Source organism: Lampris incognitus, chromosome 6 (assembly GCF_029633865.1).
Source record: "Lampris incognitus isolate fLamInc1 chromosome 6, fLamInc1.hap2, whole genome shotgun sequence".
In the NCBI taxonomy this organism is placed as follows: domain Eukaryota; kingdom Metazoa; phylum Chordata; class Actinopteri; order Lampriformes; family Lampridae; genus Lampris; species Lampris incognitus.
The window spans coordinates 64441325-64456628 of NC_079216.1; the positions used below are offsets into that span (position 1 = coordinate 64441325).

General features: G+C 50.5%; 2 protein-coding genes across 2 annotated transcripts in view; one reads left to right on the top strand and one right to left on the bottom strand.

Annotated features, from left to right (window-relative positions):
- b4galnt3b (beta-1,4-N-acetyl-galactosaminyl transferase 3b) overlaps positions 1–3496 on the top strand; it is a 39451-nt gene extending 35955 nt beyond the window's left edge. The window contains exons 19-21 of the mRNA XM_056282492.1: positions 1–154; positions 276–402; positions 2753–3496. Of these exons, the coding sequence (XP_056138467.1) occupies positions 1–154; positions 276–402; positions 2753–2867 (396 nt within the window). The 3' untranslated portion in view covers positions 2868–3496. The remainder of the gene's footprint in view (positions 155–275; positions 403–2752) is intronic.
- An 8480-nt stretch (positions 3497–11976) lies between these two features.
- Positions 11977–15304, bottom strand: part of tnni1c (troponin I, skeletal, slow c) — an 8222-nt gene continuing 4894 nt past the window's right edge. The window contains exons 2-7 of the mRNA XM_056282619.1: positions 14368–14406; positions 13694–13735; positions 13383–13514; positions 12909–12998; positions 12574–12756; positions 11977–12448 (exon numbers count right to left, since the gene is read on the bottom strand). Coding sequence (XP_056138594.1) covers positions 12347–12448; positions 12574–12756; positions 12909–12998; positions 13383–13514; positions 13694–13735; positions 14368–14406 — 588 coding nt within the window. The 3' untranslated portion in view covers positions 11977–12346. The remainder of the gene's footprint in view (positions 12449–12573; positions 12757–12908; positions 12999–13382; positions 13515–13693; positions 13736–14367; positions 14407–15304) is intronic.

Here is a 15304-nt window from a genome sequence, read left to right on the forward strand (position 1 = left end):
GATGACCACAGCATAGTGTTCCTGTGTGACTTGCACATTCACTTTCCTCCCTCCATTATCGACACCATCAGGAAGCACTGTGTTGAGGGACACATGGCCTTTGCTCCCATAGTCATGAGACTTGGTTGTGGGGCCACACCCAAAGAGGCCAGAGGTACACACACACACACACACACACACACACACATTTACACAGAAGTACACAACCATGTCTGTTGCTTTTTACCTCTCTACAGCCACTGGCACAGGGACACATAATCTCCTTCACATTGCAGGTTACTGGGAGGTCAATGGGTTTGGCCTGTTGGGTATCTATAAGTCAGATCTGGATGCAGCTGGCGGGATGAACACCAAGGAATTCACGGACCGTTGGGGGGGTGAGGACTGGGAGTTACTTGACAGGTGTGTCCCTTTCTTAATTTTTCAATGCTGGAAAATTGCTATTTGTGTGTGTGTGTATTTTTTTTTTTTCTTTCATTGAGTAACTTTGAGGCAGCGCGGTACCGCAGTGGTTAGTGCGGTCACCTCACAGCAAGAAGGTTCTGGGTTCGAGCCCCGGGGTAGTCCAACCTTGGGGGTCGTCCCAGGTCGTCCTCTGTGTGGCGTTTGCATGTTCTCCCCGTGTCTGCGTGAGTTTCCTCCCACAGTCCAAAGACGTGTAGGTCAAGTGAATCGGCCATACTAAATTGTCCCTAGGTGTGAATGTGTGTGTGTGATGGCCTGGCAGCCTGTCCAGGGTGTCTCCCTGCCTGCCGCCCAATGACTGCTTGGATAAGCTCCTGCATCCCCGTGACCCTGAGAGAAGGATAAGTGGTTCAGATAATGGATGGATGGATGAGTAACTTTGACTTACTTTTAAAGTTAGGGTTAATGATGAACAAAACTGGTTGTTAAGATGATGTTTTTTATTAGGGCTGTCATGAGTAATTGACTATGACTAATTCGATGAACTTGATCACCAAAAAAAAATCCTCGAGTTCAGTTTATGCCTTGAAGCTTCGGTTCATCTCTTTATTTGTGTCTAAATATGCCTAGGCATGTAGAATGACCGTATTTCACATAGATAAGACAGAAGATTATTTTGGAGGAATGATAAGATGAACAAAAAGAAGAGGCAGGAGTGAAAAAAAAAACCCTAAAGAAAATGTCCAATGTTTCGGGCCATTTTGAAGAAAAATGCAAAGAAAATGCAGAGGTCTACAAGCATTGCGAAGCTGAGCTTGCTTACCACAGCGGCACCACGCTCATGCAGCATCTCAATGGAAAGCCTACATTATAACTTTGTTTGATGGCCACGCGAACTCACGTTTGCAGCGGCCTCACCCAGTACTGGTGTGGGAAGATGGCGGCGTGAACTTACGTTTGCGGCGGTGTCACCCAGTGCCGTCCATGCACTGTCTTTGTCCACGTCTGTGTCTAAGTTTGATGGCTGAGAGAGCTGGCGCTGGTTCGGCTGGGGGAGCTTGGTCTGCTGCATCCAGTGGGCCCAAGGACCATGGCTTTGCCTGGATCTGCGCCCGAAGAGGAAACACCGAGGGCGGTCTGACAGGATGTGGAAGCGGGTCAGGCTAAGCTAACTGCTAGCCCATGCAGACCGGCAGTTCTGATACCACCGACGGCGGTCTGACGGCGGCCTCGCCTAGTATGGACTGTGTTTTTAGTGTCGTCATGTGGAGTGCGGGGAGGTGTGTCGAAGGTGTCTGGCTTAGAGAGCTGGCATTGGATCGGCTGGGGGAGCCTGGTTTGCTGCATCCAGTGGGCCCAGGGGTCATGGCCCTGCCTGGAGCTGCGTCCGAAGAGAAAACACCGAGGGCAGTCTGACAGGAAGCGGGGCAGGCTAAGCTAACTGCTAGCCCATGCAGACTGGCAGTTCCAGTAACACTGAGGGTGGTCTGGCGGCGGCCTCGCCTGGCATTGACTGTTTTTAGTGTCGTCGTGTGGAGTGTGGGGAGGTGTGTTGAAGGTGTCTGGCTGGGAGAGCTAGCACTGGATCGGCTGGGGGAGCCTGGTCTGCTGCATCCAGTGGGCCCAAGGACCATGGCCTTGCTTGGATCTGCGCCCGAAGAGGAAACACCGAGGGCGGTCTGACAGGACGCGGAAGCGGGGGGGAGGCTAAGCTAACTGCTAGCCCTTGCAGACCGGCAGTTCCGACAGTCATCCTACGTTTGTTCTCTTGAGCAGTAATTTTTTTTTGTAGTTTGATATATGTGTTTTTATAATTTTTGGTTATATGTTTTTGTCTTGGTGTTGCTCTGCTGTGTTCCTGATTCCTGACTGGCACCTCTCTGTACACTCACGGTCACTTTATATTAAAAGAAGTAATGAAAAAGGGGACCTATAACGGACCATACATTTGAAAAAGACACATCACAAAAAGGTACATATTATATTGCAGTGGGCAACAGGGGAGGACCAGAGTGTAAACTGTAGGCCAGAGTGAGTGTTACATTTTTACTCCTAAATAAAACACTTAAAAATACTTTTTTCTTATCTATGGCTTACTCCTACTACTAGAGATTACTCCATTATCCAAAAATTCCTTTGTGACAGCCGTAGTTTCTATTCAACAGGACTCAGAATGACAGAGCAGACAGGGATTCCTTATCTAAGGACAGAGTTGAGACACACGGCTGTTGCAGGGATCCAACCTGTGTCCCTTTGGTTGCAGGACAGTCTTTCAAATTGCTGCACTTCACAGTCAAACGGACTCATTAATCACTGTTCTTTGCTCTCCCCTTGCTCTCTATTTTAGGATCCTTCAGTCAGGTCTGGAGGTGGAAAGGATCCATTTGAGGAATTTCTTCCACTACTACCACTCCAAACGTGGCATGTGGAACCGGCGCACAATGTCCTCCCACCTCGGCTGACCTCCCCCTCCCCCCCCCCCGCAGCCATGACATCTCCACGGACGCAGCTTCTTAACCAACAGTGCCTGTCGAATGATGAAGAGTGGGCGGGCAGCAGGAAGCTGGATACATGGACTTTAGCTCAGGTCACTTCAGCTCTCGGCTGCACACATGAGAGCAGCGGGATTCATACTCACGTCACTATGCTGGGGATACGTTTAATCTGACACAGTGCAATACCGAATCTACTACTACTGACTACAGAGGTACTAGCAAATATTTGCGGTGGACTATATCTGAAAAATACTGACGCAAAGTATGTTGCTGACCGACACGGCGACTGTCTGCACTTCCTGCTGCATTACTGAACCACCCTGATCCAAAAAGAGAAAATCCAGATACAGAAATAAGTAATGTGTGTAAATCAGAAATGTGTTATGTTGCTTGACGGTGGTTAGACACAAACACTCCGAGACCGTAGAAAAGACTCTCGTGCAGAGAGCGCCACCACACAAAAAAATCACAAGGGCAAGGGTGAGTTAGATTTTATTTTATTGTGACTTCATGGAAAGTGTACTCTAGTGCACAGCCATAGCTTAACTACTCCGTTATGTAGTGAATGATGGAAAGCTTTGTATTTATTACATCAATAATAGGATTCGTGTGGTGTTTTTATGTCACACGATGACCCGACATGGTGCAATGTCAGAAGAGTACCGAGGCACAGCAGTTGAGTACAACTACCTAGTTTTCTTTGCGTTTTAGCTCTGAATGTGCTGTCTTTTATGCTTCTCATCACGCACTGGAGTCACTAGATGATGCTTCGCCCCCGAAGCATCGCGGTAACGGACACCGCATAGATTGACTCGGGAATAAGACTTAACCAAACCGGCCAGATTAGTGCCTCTCGTGGGTATGACGCCAAATTCACTAACTTTTGAATAGGAAATCCTGAGCAAAGTCGATTGAAGAGTAATCACCCAATTTTTTGCAAAATTTTTTGCAATTTTTTTTTTTTGTCTTCATCCATTTTTGCAAAATTTTGCAACTTTTGAAATTTTCCAAAACTGGATGAAAACATGGATTTTTATCCCCCTGGTGTAAGATGAACTCGGCACATTATGGGCGATGTGCATGTTTACGTGTAAACTGTCACTGTGGTCCAGTTAAGAGATCGATGCGAGAGAGGCGGGACTCACGTAAACGCAGTACTGCGATTACGTCGCCTCGACTATACTACGAGAGTTACCGTAATCACAGCAGTATACGTGAAGTACTCCTGATTCTCGTCCCGGACGTATCGCCCAACTGTCGTTTAAGTGGGTTTAAGTGGGTTCAACTCGCCCACGAGTAGCTGGTGACATAGCTCTGACGAGGTCTACCGGTTTGAAAGGACATGATTATGTTGAATAATAACCACGTCTCACGTGCAAAACAGGTTATTAAGGGGGTGGCGTTTTATAGGTTTATGTACAAATGGACTCGTGTCACTGCTGTCTTACAGAAGGATCAGCAATCGTGGCCTTATTGTGTGTGTGTGTGTGTGTGTGTGTGTGTGTGTGTGTGTGTGTGTGTGTGTGTGTGTGTGTGTGTGTGTGTGTGTGTGTGTGTGTCTAAAAATGGCCAACATAAACATATTGAAAATCACATGGCAGTAATTTTATATTCTGAACGTGAAACGAAGTGATGAATTCTTCAACAAAAATAGAACAGCTGAGATTTTTGATTGTGCCTTCAAAACATTGTTTTACCTTGACCCAGTTGATTTTACTTGAATCGATTAAAATTCTTTTTTTTGGGGGGTGGGGGGTTTCCCCCCCTTTTCCCTCCCCAATTGTTCTTGGCCAATTACCCTATTTTCTGATCCGTCGAGTCGCTGCCCCAACCGCTCTGCCGATCCGGGGAGGGCTGCAGACTACCACGTGCCTCCTCCGATACATGTGGAGTCGCCAGGATTCGAACTGGTGATCCCCATGTTGGTGGACGATGGAATAGACCGCTACGCTAACCGGACGCCCAGAATCGGTTAAAATTCTGCAGCTAAGGGTTCCCGGGTGGCGTGGCGGTCTATTGCGTTGCCTGCCGACACGGGGACCTCCGGTTCGAATCCCCGTGTTACCTCCGGCTTGGTCGGGCGTCCCTACAGACACAGTTGGCCGTGTCTGCGGGTGGGAAGCCGGATGTGGGTATGTGGCCTGGTCGCGGCACTAGTGCCTCCTCTGCTCGGTTGGAGCGCCTGGTCGGGGGGGAGGGGGAACTGGGGGGAATAGCGTGATCCTCCCACGCGCTACGTCCCCCTGGCGAAACTCCTTACTGTCAGGTGAAAAGAAGCGGCTGGTGACTCCACATGTATCGGAGGAGACTTGGGTCGTCTGCAGAGTGGGGTAATTGGCTAGATACAATTGGGGGGGGGGGGGTCCAAAAAAAAAATTCCCCAGCTAGTTGCGACTCTACTAGTCATCGGTCATTATGACCATCAACATCAACTTAAGCCTTAGGATGGCTTACCGGAAGTCCTCATGTAGTCCTGGACTTCCTCTAGACTAGGCCAAATCCAGCACATAAAAGCTACTGTAGGGCAATTTTTGGTCTCGCGCTGTGTTCGACTTACGCTCATGCGAGCAGCGCTAACGCTTTCCTGTAGGCGCTAACCACCAGCTAGCTCCACCGCTCCCTGCTGCTACTGAAAACTACTGAATTTCCACAACAAGTTTCACAGGAACGTTGCTCTGCTGACCTTTTGTACCTTCTCTACATGTCAGCGCTGCACATGCCACCCCGCTCAGGCTTTAGGGACAGAGGTGCAGATGCTTCGATGACCCTCGTCTGTGCACTCTCAACCAGTAAAACCAGTCAGATTGGACCTAGGAAAATGTCGGATTTACCTTTCTGTTCGTGAAGTTGTCTCACTCCGACAATAAGAGATGGTGTTCTGGTCAGCGTGGTTTAAAGCGTGTTGTACATAGTAGTGTACATAGTTGGATCTTATGTCTTTTATTGATTTTAATGTGTTTTTGTTTTATTATTTAAGACACACCAGTCGTGGCTGCTTTTTCTGATTGTCCACATTCCGTTCTGTACGTGGTCGTCATGTGTTTTGGTCTGGCAAATTTCACCCCAAAAAGTTTTCTTTCACGGCAGCCTCTCAGACTGATCAAATCCACCGCGAGTCCGAGAGTGGGGGGCGTCCGGGTGGCGTGGCGGTCTATCCCGTTGCCTACCGACACGGGGATCGCCGGTTCGAATCCCCGTGTTGCCTCCGGCTTGGTCGGGCGTCCCTGCGGACGCGATTGGCCGTGTCTGCGGGTGGGAAGCCGGATGTGGGTACGTGTCCCGGTCGCTGCACTAGCGCCTCCTCTGGGCGGTCGGGGCGCCTGTTCGGGGAGAGGGAACTGGGGGGGGGGTAGCGTGATCCTGCTACGCCCCCCTGGCGAAACTCCTCACTGTCAGGTGAAAAGAAGCGGCTGGCGACTCCACATGTATGGGAGGAGGCGTGTGGTAGTCTGCAGCGCTCCCCGGATCGGCAGAGGGGGGTGGAGCAGCGACCGGGACGGCTCGGGAAGAAAAAAGGGGGGAAAGAGAGTCCGCAAGAGTGGCTTGTCAATCTGTCAACAGTTGTGGATTTTCTTTTGTTTTGTTGTGTGTTGTTTTTTTCTTGGTTAGGTGTTTATTTAGGCTGCCGCACTGCCAGTTCACCACATTTTAAAGGAGCCAAGCTGTTTTTAGTGTTCTCCGTGTTCCGACTCGGCGTGCCAAACATCAGGAACAACTTGTGTTTTTCCCAGACTGCAGACTGTCACGGTAGTCAGATGCCAGGCGACGCCTCCGCCTGAACCGACCCGCCCGCTCCGCTGACGCCACAAAGGGGAAACGATGGATGAAAGGGACGAGGTAGACGAAAAGTAGCGCAAAGGGTGCAACTCACTATTTGTCAAATTGTTCCTAATGTTTGATGCTCTTCTTGTGTTTGGACGTGGTTGTGTGTGTGTGTGTGTGTGTGTGTGTGTGTGTGTGTGTGTGTGTGTGTGTGTGTGTGTGTGTGTGTGTGCGCTGACTGGTCTTGTGCTGCCTGTCTCAAAGAGTGACGCTGACTGAAATCAGGGAAAGTCGTGTGCCTTGGGAGATTTTAAGAGGTTGGTCGCGGTCGCGGTCACGGTCGCGGTCATAGTCTGAGCAAAGCGTTGGGTTTGACTCCGTCTCTCTCCTCTGAACATGTCCCCCGTCTCTCCCCCGGGTTAATTAGAAATACCTCGGCCCTCTCCGGTTGCCGGCTGTGAATTTCTCTTCTTCTGCCTTACCCGTACGATTCAAGACTCTTCTCTCAGGGAATGGCTCTCACACTCCGCTGCCTTCACGAATCTGAGGAATAAATTGTTCTTTTAACGTTTCCGTGGCCTTTATTTTTGTAGATTCTGCACACTTTCACATACGGGGGGGCTGAACAAAATAACTCGCACGCCAAACCATATAGGAACGCCGAGTCCCCAAATAGGCGGCACGGTGGTGCAGGGGTTAGCCCGGTCGCTTCACAGCAAGAAGGTTCCGGGTTCGAGCCCCGGGATAGTCCAACCTTTGGGGGTGGGGGGGTCGTCCCGGGTCATCCTCTGTGTGGAGTTTGCATGTTCTGCGTGGGTTTCCTCCAGGTGCTCTGGTTTCCTCCCACCGTCCAAAGCGGGGGTGAGCAGTCTTATCCAATAAGGGCCGGTGTGGGTGCAGGTTTTTGTTCCAACCAAGCAGTTACACACCTGATCCCTCTAATCAACCAGTCGAGTCTTTGCTGAGGAACCTGATTAGGAGACACGGGTGTGTAACTGCTTGGTTGGAACAAATACCTGCACCCACACCGGCCCTTCCTGGATAACACCGCCCACCCCTGGTCCAGAGGCATGTAGGTCAGGTGAATCGGGCCGTACTACATTGTCCTTAGGTATGAATGTTGTGTATGTTGGCCTTGTGAGGGCCTGGCGGCCTGTCCAGGGTGTCTCCCCGCCTGCCGCCGCGTGACTGCTGGGATAGGCTCCAGCATCCCCGCCACCCTGAGAGCAGGATAAGCGGGTCGCATAATGGACGGATGGACGTACCCAAATAGAAGTAGGACCACTAGGGAGAAACACCAATTTGTTTGATCGTTGTCACGCAAGTTTTGAACCGTGCAACGTTGCACCGCTTCATGGAGTGTGCGGCTCCCCGGTACAGCTGCGTCTGCAAGTATGATTAATCCATCCATCCATTATCTGAACCGCTTATCCTGCTGTCGGGGTCGCGGGGACGCTGGAGCCTATCCCAGCAGTCATCGGGCAGTAGGCGGGGAGACCATCACACAGGGCCCCCACACACACACACACACACACTTTCACACCTAGGGGCAATTTAGTACGGCTGAGTCACCTGACCTACATGTCTTTGGACTGTGGGGGGAAACCGGAGCCCCCGGAGGAAACCCACGCAGACACGGGGAGAACATGCCAACTCCACACACAGGACGACGCCCAGGTTGGACTACCCCGGGGCTCGAACCCAGAACCTTCTTGCTGTGAGGCGACCGCGCTAACCACTGTGCTACCAAGTATGGTTGATGACTGATGATGCAAGTGTGATTAAGTTACCACAAAATTAGTCTTTTTTTGGTACTTTCCTGCCTATAACTGCCATGCTGTGGAAGCAGCGCATGGGTAATTTCATCAAAAAGACATGCATGTTAGGGTTAATACTCCTGCCTGTGCCCTTGAGCAAGGCAATGGAACGAAGAACTGGAGTTGGTCCCCGGAATCTTGACAGGACTGTAAAATCAAAGCTGGGAATAACTCATTCACTTGTAACTATAATGAATCTGGTGTTTTGGGATTTTTCTCCCCAATTGTACTTGGCCAATTACTCCACTCTTCCGAACCGGCCCGGTCTCTGCTCCACCCCCTCTGCCGATCCGGGGAGGGCTGCAGACTACCGCATGCCTCCTCCCATACATGTGGAGTCGCCAGCTGCTTCTTTTCACCTGACAGTGAGGAGTTTCACCAGGGGGACGTAGCGTGTGGGAGGATCACGCTATTCCCCCCCCCCCCGAACAGACGCCCCGACCGACCAGAGGAGGCGCTAGTGCAGCGACCAGGACACATACCCACATCCGGCTTCCCACCCGCAGACACGGCCAACCGTGTCTGAATGGATGCCCGACCAAGCCGGAGGCGACACGGGGGCTCGAACTGGCGATCCCCGAGTTGGTAGGTAACGGAATAGACCGCTACGCTACCCGGATGCCCCATTAATCTGGTTTTTAACCAGTTTCAATCAGACTCCCAAGTGTCTTGCTCCTGTCGGCGTAGGACAGCAGTGCCAGATAATTTCATGACGGAGGTGCGATTGCTGTGGACTGGGCACGGTACCCGTGTACATATGCACGTGTTGGGTCAAGTATGAAATGTTGGGGGAAGGGTGAGGCTAAGCGACTCCTACGCCACCCTAGGGAACCATGCCCTCATTTCCAGTGATCACAAGGTTGGCAGCAGGGTGGACTTCCAGCTTTATCCTACCCAGAAACGTGTCCCCAAACGGGACGTTGGTCTTCGCTAATGGACACCAACAACATTGTCAGCTGTGTCACGGAGAACTACAGAACACTATTCGTCTCATCTCAGAGCTTTGTGGAGCGTGGAAATTGGCCGCTCTTTACTGAGGACCTGGCCACGGGAACTGAGGCATTCATGGCGCTGCCTGAGACGTTCCCGCGAAAGGAGGCCTACGCAGAACGCCTCGTACTGCTGTGCTGCACCTTAGAGAACCGAGCACGGAGTTGCAGAACACGGCCCGTCAGAACTGAACACATTTTTAGCAGGTTTTACAAATATAAAGTTGTTATACGAAGGACCTCCAAGCTCATAGGGTGGAAGATTCCCATTGCTTGCCTCCGGGTTCTGATTTTCATGACTCTTATCTTACTTTTTGGGGGGATTTTACGGTTTTGATCTACTCTATTGATCCCCGTAGGGATCTCTGTGGACACAGAGAGAACATGCAAAGTCCACACAGACGACCTGGGATGACCCGCCAAAGTTGGACAACCCCCGGGGTTTGAACCCAGGACCTTGCTGTGAGGCGACAGCGCTAACCACCGGGCCGCCGTGCCACCAATAGTAGGGTACTTATATGGTATTCTACCATTTGTACCTTTGAAGAGGTGCTGTTGTACCCGTGCGTACAGGCATGCTCACCTACAGATAAAGATTTGCAACAGATGCACACCAACACTTGTAAATTCCCTTCAAGGTTTTCTGGCTCCGTCCCATCGTCCAGCCTTCACCCAACGGCCTTTCTGTGATGTCACCCCAAGGACAGCAAACAGCGTGTTCGGGTACTCGGTGTTTATTATTGGAGAGGAATTCATTCCAGTCAAGAACAATAGCTAAGTATATCCTGTCTCTGCCACACAGAGCTATCTCTGCCATCTCATGCCAAGGCATTGGCATAGCTTGACGTGGCTCCACGGAGCTGCAGGAAGTCACTGTCGAGTATCTGCTTCAGCTTTAAATCAGGTGTGTGCGGAAATGTTACCTTCAGCCTTTATCGAAGGCGCACAGCACTAAACCATTTGACAAGTTGTATCACTGTTGATTATCCTCAACTAACTGACTGATACAACCGTCCCTGAGCTTTTATATACTCCGGTACTAAAGTGGAGGTTGTTTTGGAGAAGAGTAGCATTTTTCTTTTGACCTGTCGTATAATAAATACGTGTAAGTGAAATAGTGGCAGGATAGAGTCATTATTTACAAATATAGTGCCCCCCGTTTTTTCCCCAATTGTACCCAGCCAATTACCCCACTCTTCCGAGCCTTCACGGTCGCTGCTCCACCCCCTCTGCCGATCCGGGGAGGGCTGCAGACTACCACATGCCTCCTCCCATACATGTGGCGTCCCCAGCCGCTTCTTTTCCCCTGACAGTGAGGCGTTTCACCAGGAGGACGTAGCGCGTGGGAGGATCACGCTATTCCCTCTCCTCCGAGCCGTCCCGGTCGCTGCTCCACCCCCTCTGCCGATCCGGGGAGGGCTGCAGACTACCACATGCCTCCTCCGATACATGTGGAGTCCCCAGTCGCTTCTTTTCACCTGACAGTGAAGAGTTTCGCCAGGAGGAGGTAGCGCGTGGGAGGATCACGCTATTCCCTCTCCTCCGAGCCGTCCCGGTCGCTGCTCCGCCCCCTCTGCCAATCCGGGGAGGGCTGCAGACTACCACATGCCTCCTCCGATACATGTGGAGTCCCCAGTCGCTTCTTTTCACCTGACAGTGAAGAGTTTCGCCAGGAGGACGTAGCGCGTGGGAGGATCATGCTATTCCCTCTCCTCCGAGCCGTCCCGGTCGCTGCTCCGCCCCCTCTGCCGATCCGGGGAAGGCTGCAGACTACCACATGCCTCCTCCGATACATGTGGAGTCCCCAGTCGCTTCTTTTCACCTGACAGTGAGGCGTTTCACCAGGAGGACGTAGCGCGTGGGAGGATCACGCTATTCCCTCTCCTCCGAGCCGTCCCGGTCGCTGCTCCGCCCCCTCTGCCGATCCGGGGAAGGCTGCAGACTACCACATGCCTCCTCCCATACATGTGGCGTCCCCAATCGCTTCTTTTCACCTGACAGTGAGGAGTTTCGCCAGGGGGGCGTAGCACATGGGAGGATCACGCTATTCCCCCCAGTTCCCCTCCCCCCCGAGCCGTCCCGGTCGCTGCTACACCCCCTCTGCCAATCCGGGGAGGGCTGCAGACTACCACATGCCTCCTTTAATACATGTGGAGTCCCCAGTCGCTTCTTTTCACCTGACAGTGTGGAGCTTTGCCAGGGGGCTTTGCGCATGGGAGGATCACGCCATTCCCCCCCAGTTCCCCCTCCCCTCCAAACAGGCGCCCCGACTGACCAGAGGAGGTGCTAGTGCAGCGACCAGGACACATACCCACATTCGGCTTCCCACCCGCAGACACGGCCAGCTGTTTGTAGGTACGCCCAACCAAGCCGGAGGCAACACGGGATTGGAACCGGGATCCCCGTGTTGGTAGGCAACGGAATAGACTACTACGCTACCCGAGCGCCCCCGAATATATTGCATTTTAGTATGTACCGGCACTAATGGGCAGAACTGCTATGTGTGTCAATATATTTTCACATTTTACTTTGCAAAGTTGAAAAAGTGCTCCTTGAGAACACAGTACACAGCGCAGTAACTTGACAAACACAAGGCGTACCCAGTCTTTTGTAAAAAACACTAGCTACAATATTCAGAAATAAGTTGACCGGACAAACATGGACAAATGCTGCAAGAAGTTTAACACTGCAAATTTACTTTGTGCAGGCAACTAAGTTGATTTGACTAGGCACTTGATATTTCACCTCGGACCCTTAACATGAAGCTCGTTCCCCCACTACAATACCAATTTTCTTCTTTTTAAATACTTGCTCCTCCCACTGTCATCCTGTGTTGAATCCCAAAGGGTCTGTCGTCTTGTAAGTAAAAAAAGCTTTTCTATTGGCCTCCTCCAGCAGCATCGAACATCTTCTTCCTGCCCTCCATACCAGACATGGCCTCCACATTCTTGCGCCAGTCACCCACCTCCATGGTCAGCTCCTTAACAGAGCAAAATCCACCAAAGATTAAGTAAATCTCTTAAAAGGTGAAACACATCAGTCCATTAGGGTTTTGTCTCCTAAGTTGGAGAACAGGTAGTTGTATGCCTGCTCGAGTGGCCATACCTTTTCTTGTTTGATGTCCTCTTTCTTCACAGACTTGAGGTTAGCCCTCAGGTCCATGGAGCTCTTGTGTTTGGAACCCAAGAGTGCTCTCATCATCTCATCTGCAGATACTCTAACCTTCCTCAGCGCGGGCTTCCTGAACTTCCCTCCGAGGTCCTGCACCTTCAGCTTCAACTCATTGATCTAGGCATGGTGGAATATCGTTGCTGGTGACACGCGGATTTTTTTGGTTTTCGTCAAAATTCATCTAGATTCTCCAGATGCGCCATGATATGAGGAAATCTTTCAAAGGAATGCTTAGTGTTGCGTGTCAAGGTGTGGGCTTAAAGACCTACATCTTTGTTGTTCTTCGCAACCTTGGCCTCACAGTCGTAGCGTTCCTCATCCACCGCATCGATCTTGGCGTGGAGCTGCTTGCACAGTTTCTGAACATAAAAAAAATATGAAACACAAACTATTAACCATAACAGCCTTTACCGAGTGCCATAACAGCCATCTAAAAGGTACATGATGGCTACACATGCTGATTCTAGAGACACGAGGCTGTATATTTCCCTGTTTGTTTAGATGTACCTGCGTTTCATGTGGTGCAGCATGCTACCTCATTGTTTTGGTGCCACCACCCTCTCTGCTGCACTTACACCGAGTCTTATTAATCCCAGTGGGAAACATTTTCTCTGCATTTAACTCATCTTAGCTGTGTCACTTGGAGCAGTTCGAACCCAGGACCTTCTTGCTGTGAGGCGACAGTGCTAACCACCGGGCCATCGTGCCGCCCGGGTCTTGGTGATTTCGATGTACTCGCTCACCTGCAGCTCATCTGTGGTCATGCCAGACAGCTTCAGGGTTGGGAGCCTCTCTCCCAGGTAGTGAACCTTCTCTTCATCTTTTGCGGCCTTCTCTGCCTCCAGTTCTTCCGTTGCACGGGTCAGCAAGAGGATCTGTACAGGGGCGGCGGAAAGGCGAGGTGGAAATGTAAATAGCGCTTGTCTAAAACTTCGGGGCGACATTTTTTTCTGGCGTCTTCACTGCTCTTGTCACAATAAGAACCTCATGCTCAAGTTTGCAGGCCTTTTGTACACACACAAACATAATTTTTGAATAGGTTTCTCATTTTTACCTTTAGCGAGAGCTTGCGGGAGGCGGAAATCTTGCATTTTGGCTGAAAATGAGACAACATGTTGAGCAAAATCCTCACTTTGAATAGCCAATATCTGGAATAGAGAGATTGTTAAAACATGTTCCGTTGCAATAGGAATGTTCTACAAGCCACTGTGTGGTGTTTTTGGAATGGTCTGGCTCCCTGGCACGCTCATCTCCATCTGGCTATGTGACACACAACTTGCCATCATACTATAAATAAACAGAAAATAGACACTCTGTCTAGCAAAGCACAGTGTCTTACTGTGAGGAGAGTTGTTAATCTTTTCTGAATACAAAACTTAACTTCATAGCATCAAGCGCAAAATCCACCATCTCGTCCCGCTGCTTACAAATCCCAGTGTGTAGATATGTTTGTCCATATGCGTTTAAACAGTCATAAAAAGTAGTTTTACGTAGTGGTTTTTTTCACGTCCCTCCCAAAACTTGAATCTTGATTCACACTGAATCACTGGGGCTCTCGAGTCACAGCTACAGCACATTGGCCTACAATGTACGAACCCCTCCTCTACAGACCCTCTGTCTATGCCTTGTGGATTCCCCAAATATAACGGTAAAAATTTTTTTTTGCCGTTATAACATTCCAGTAACAGCAAAAGTGGTATAATTTGGGGAAAGTCGAGGCTACGTTACCTTGGTCTCCGCCCTCGGGGCCACAGGTGTAGGGGCATCCTGAGAAAAAGAGATTCATTCAGATTCACTCAAGTCAAATAAAAACACGTGAGAAATAAAGCCAAGAACCAGTAACACGTCATTCCCAACTCTTACTCCATGCAGAAACTTACATCGCTGCCACGGCAAAGCGAAACATGGTGAGAAACAGAGAAAAACAGAACAGATAAACAACTGAATCAAACTCTCTTTGGAGTCAATTCTGAGTTAAATGAAACAGGCTAAAATTCACTTTTCTGTCATATCAGAAGAACTTACTCAGCCATCGTGAGCCTTTAGAAGAGAAATCTGTGTGAGAGAGAGAGAAGGGAGAAGGATCCAGAAAATACTAAAATAAAAAAAAATCCTTGTGACCAAAACCAGTCAGCCCAGCCAGTGACAAACTACAACATAAAGACGCATCAGTGATGATTCATCAGAGGGATGACTGCAAACGCAAAGATGCATGCGTATGCAAGCTACCTGGGCGGCGTACTCACTCGCATATGGGGGGGAGGGGTTTCCTGCAACTGGACTTGTGTAACCTGGGCTGAGGTGGGCTTTTATATACTAGATATACTAGACCCAGCCCCCCCCCCACCCCCGCCCCCACCCCGCCTCTCCGTGGCACGACCGAAATGACTGGCCGGTCAGCAGGGATCAGCTGGGAAGCGCCGCTCGTTATCTCAGCAATCCGCTACTGGTGCGCGGGGGGATCTTGGTGAAATTATCACCCTCAGTGGAAGAGATCATAACCCCTCTGCAGGACTATGGCCGCACCCTAATCTGCTTGAGTCTGGGGGTGGGGGTGGGGGTGGGGTACTCGAGTCAAATCGTGGGGGCAGGGATTGTGCTGGCAGTAAAGCAAAGGACTTAGAGCAGTGTTTCTCAACCCAGTCCTCAAGGAACCCCCCCAATC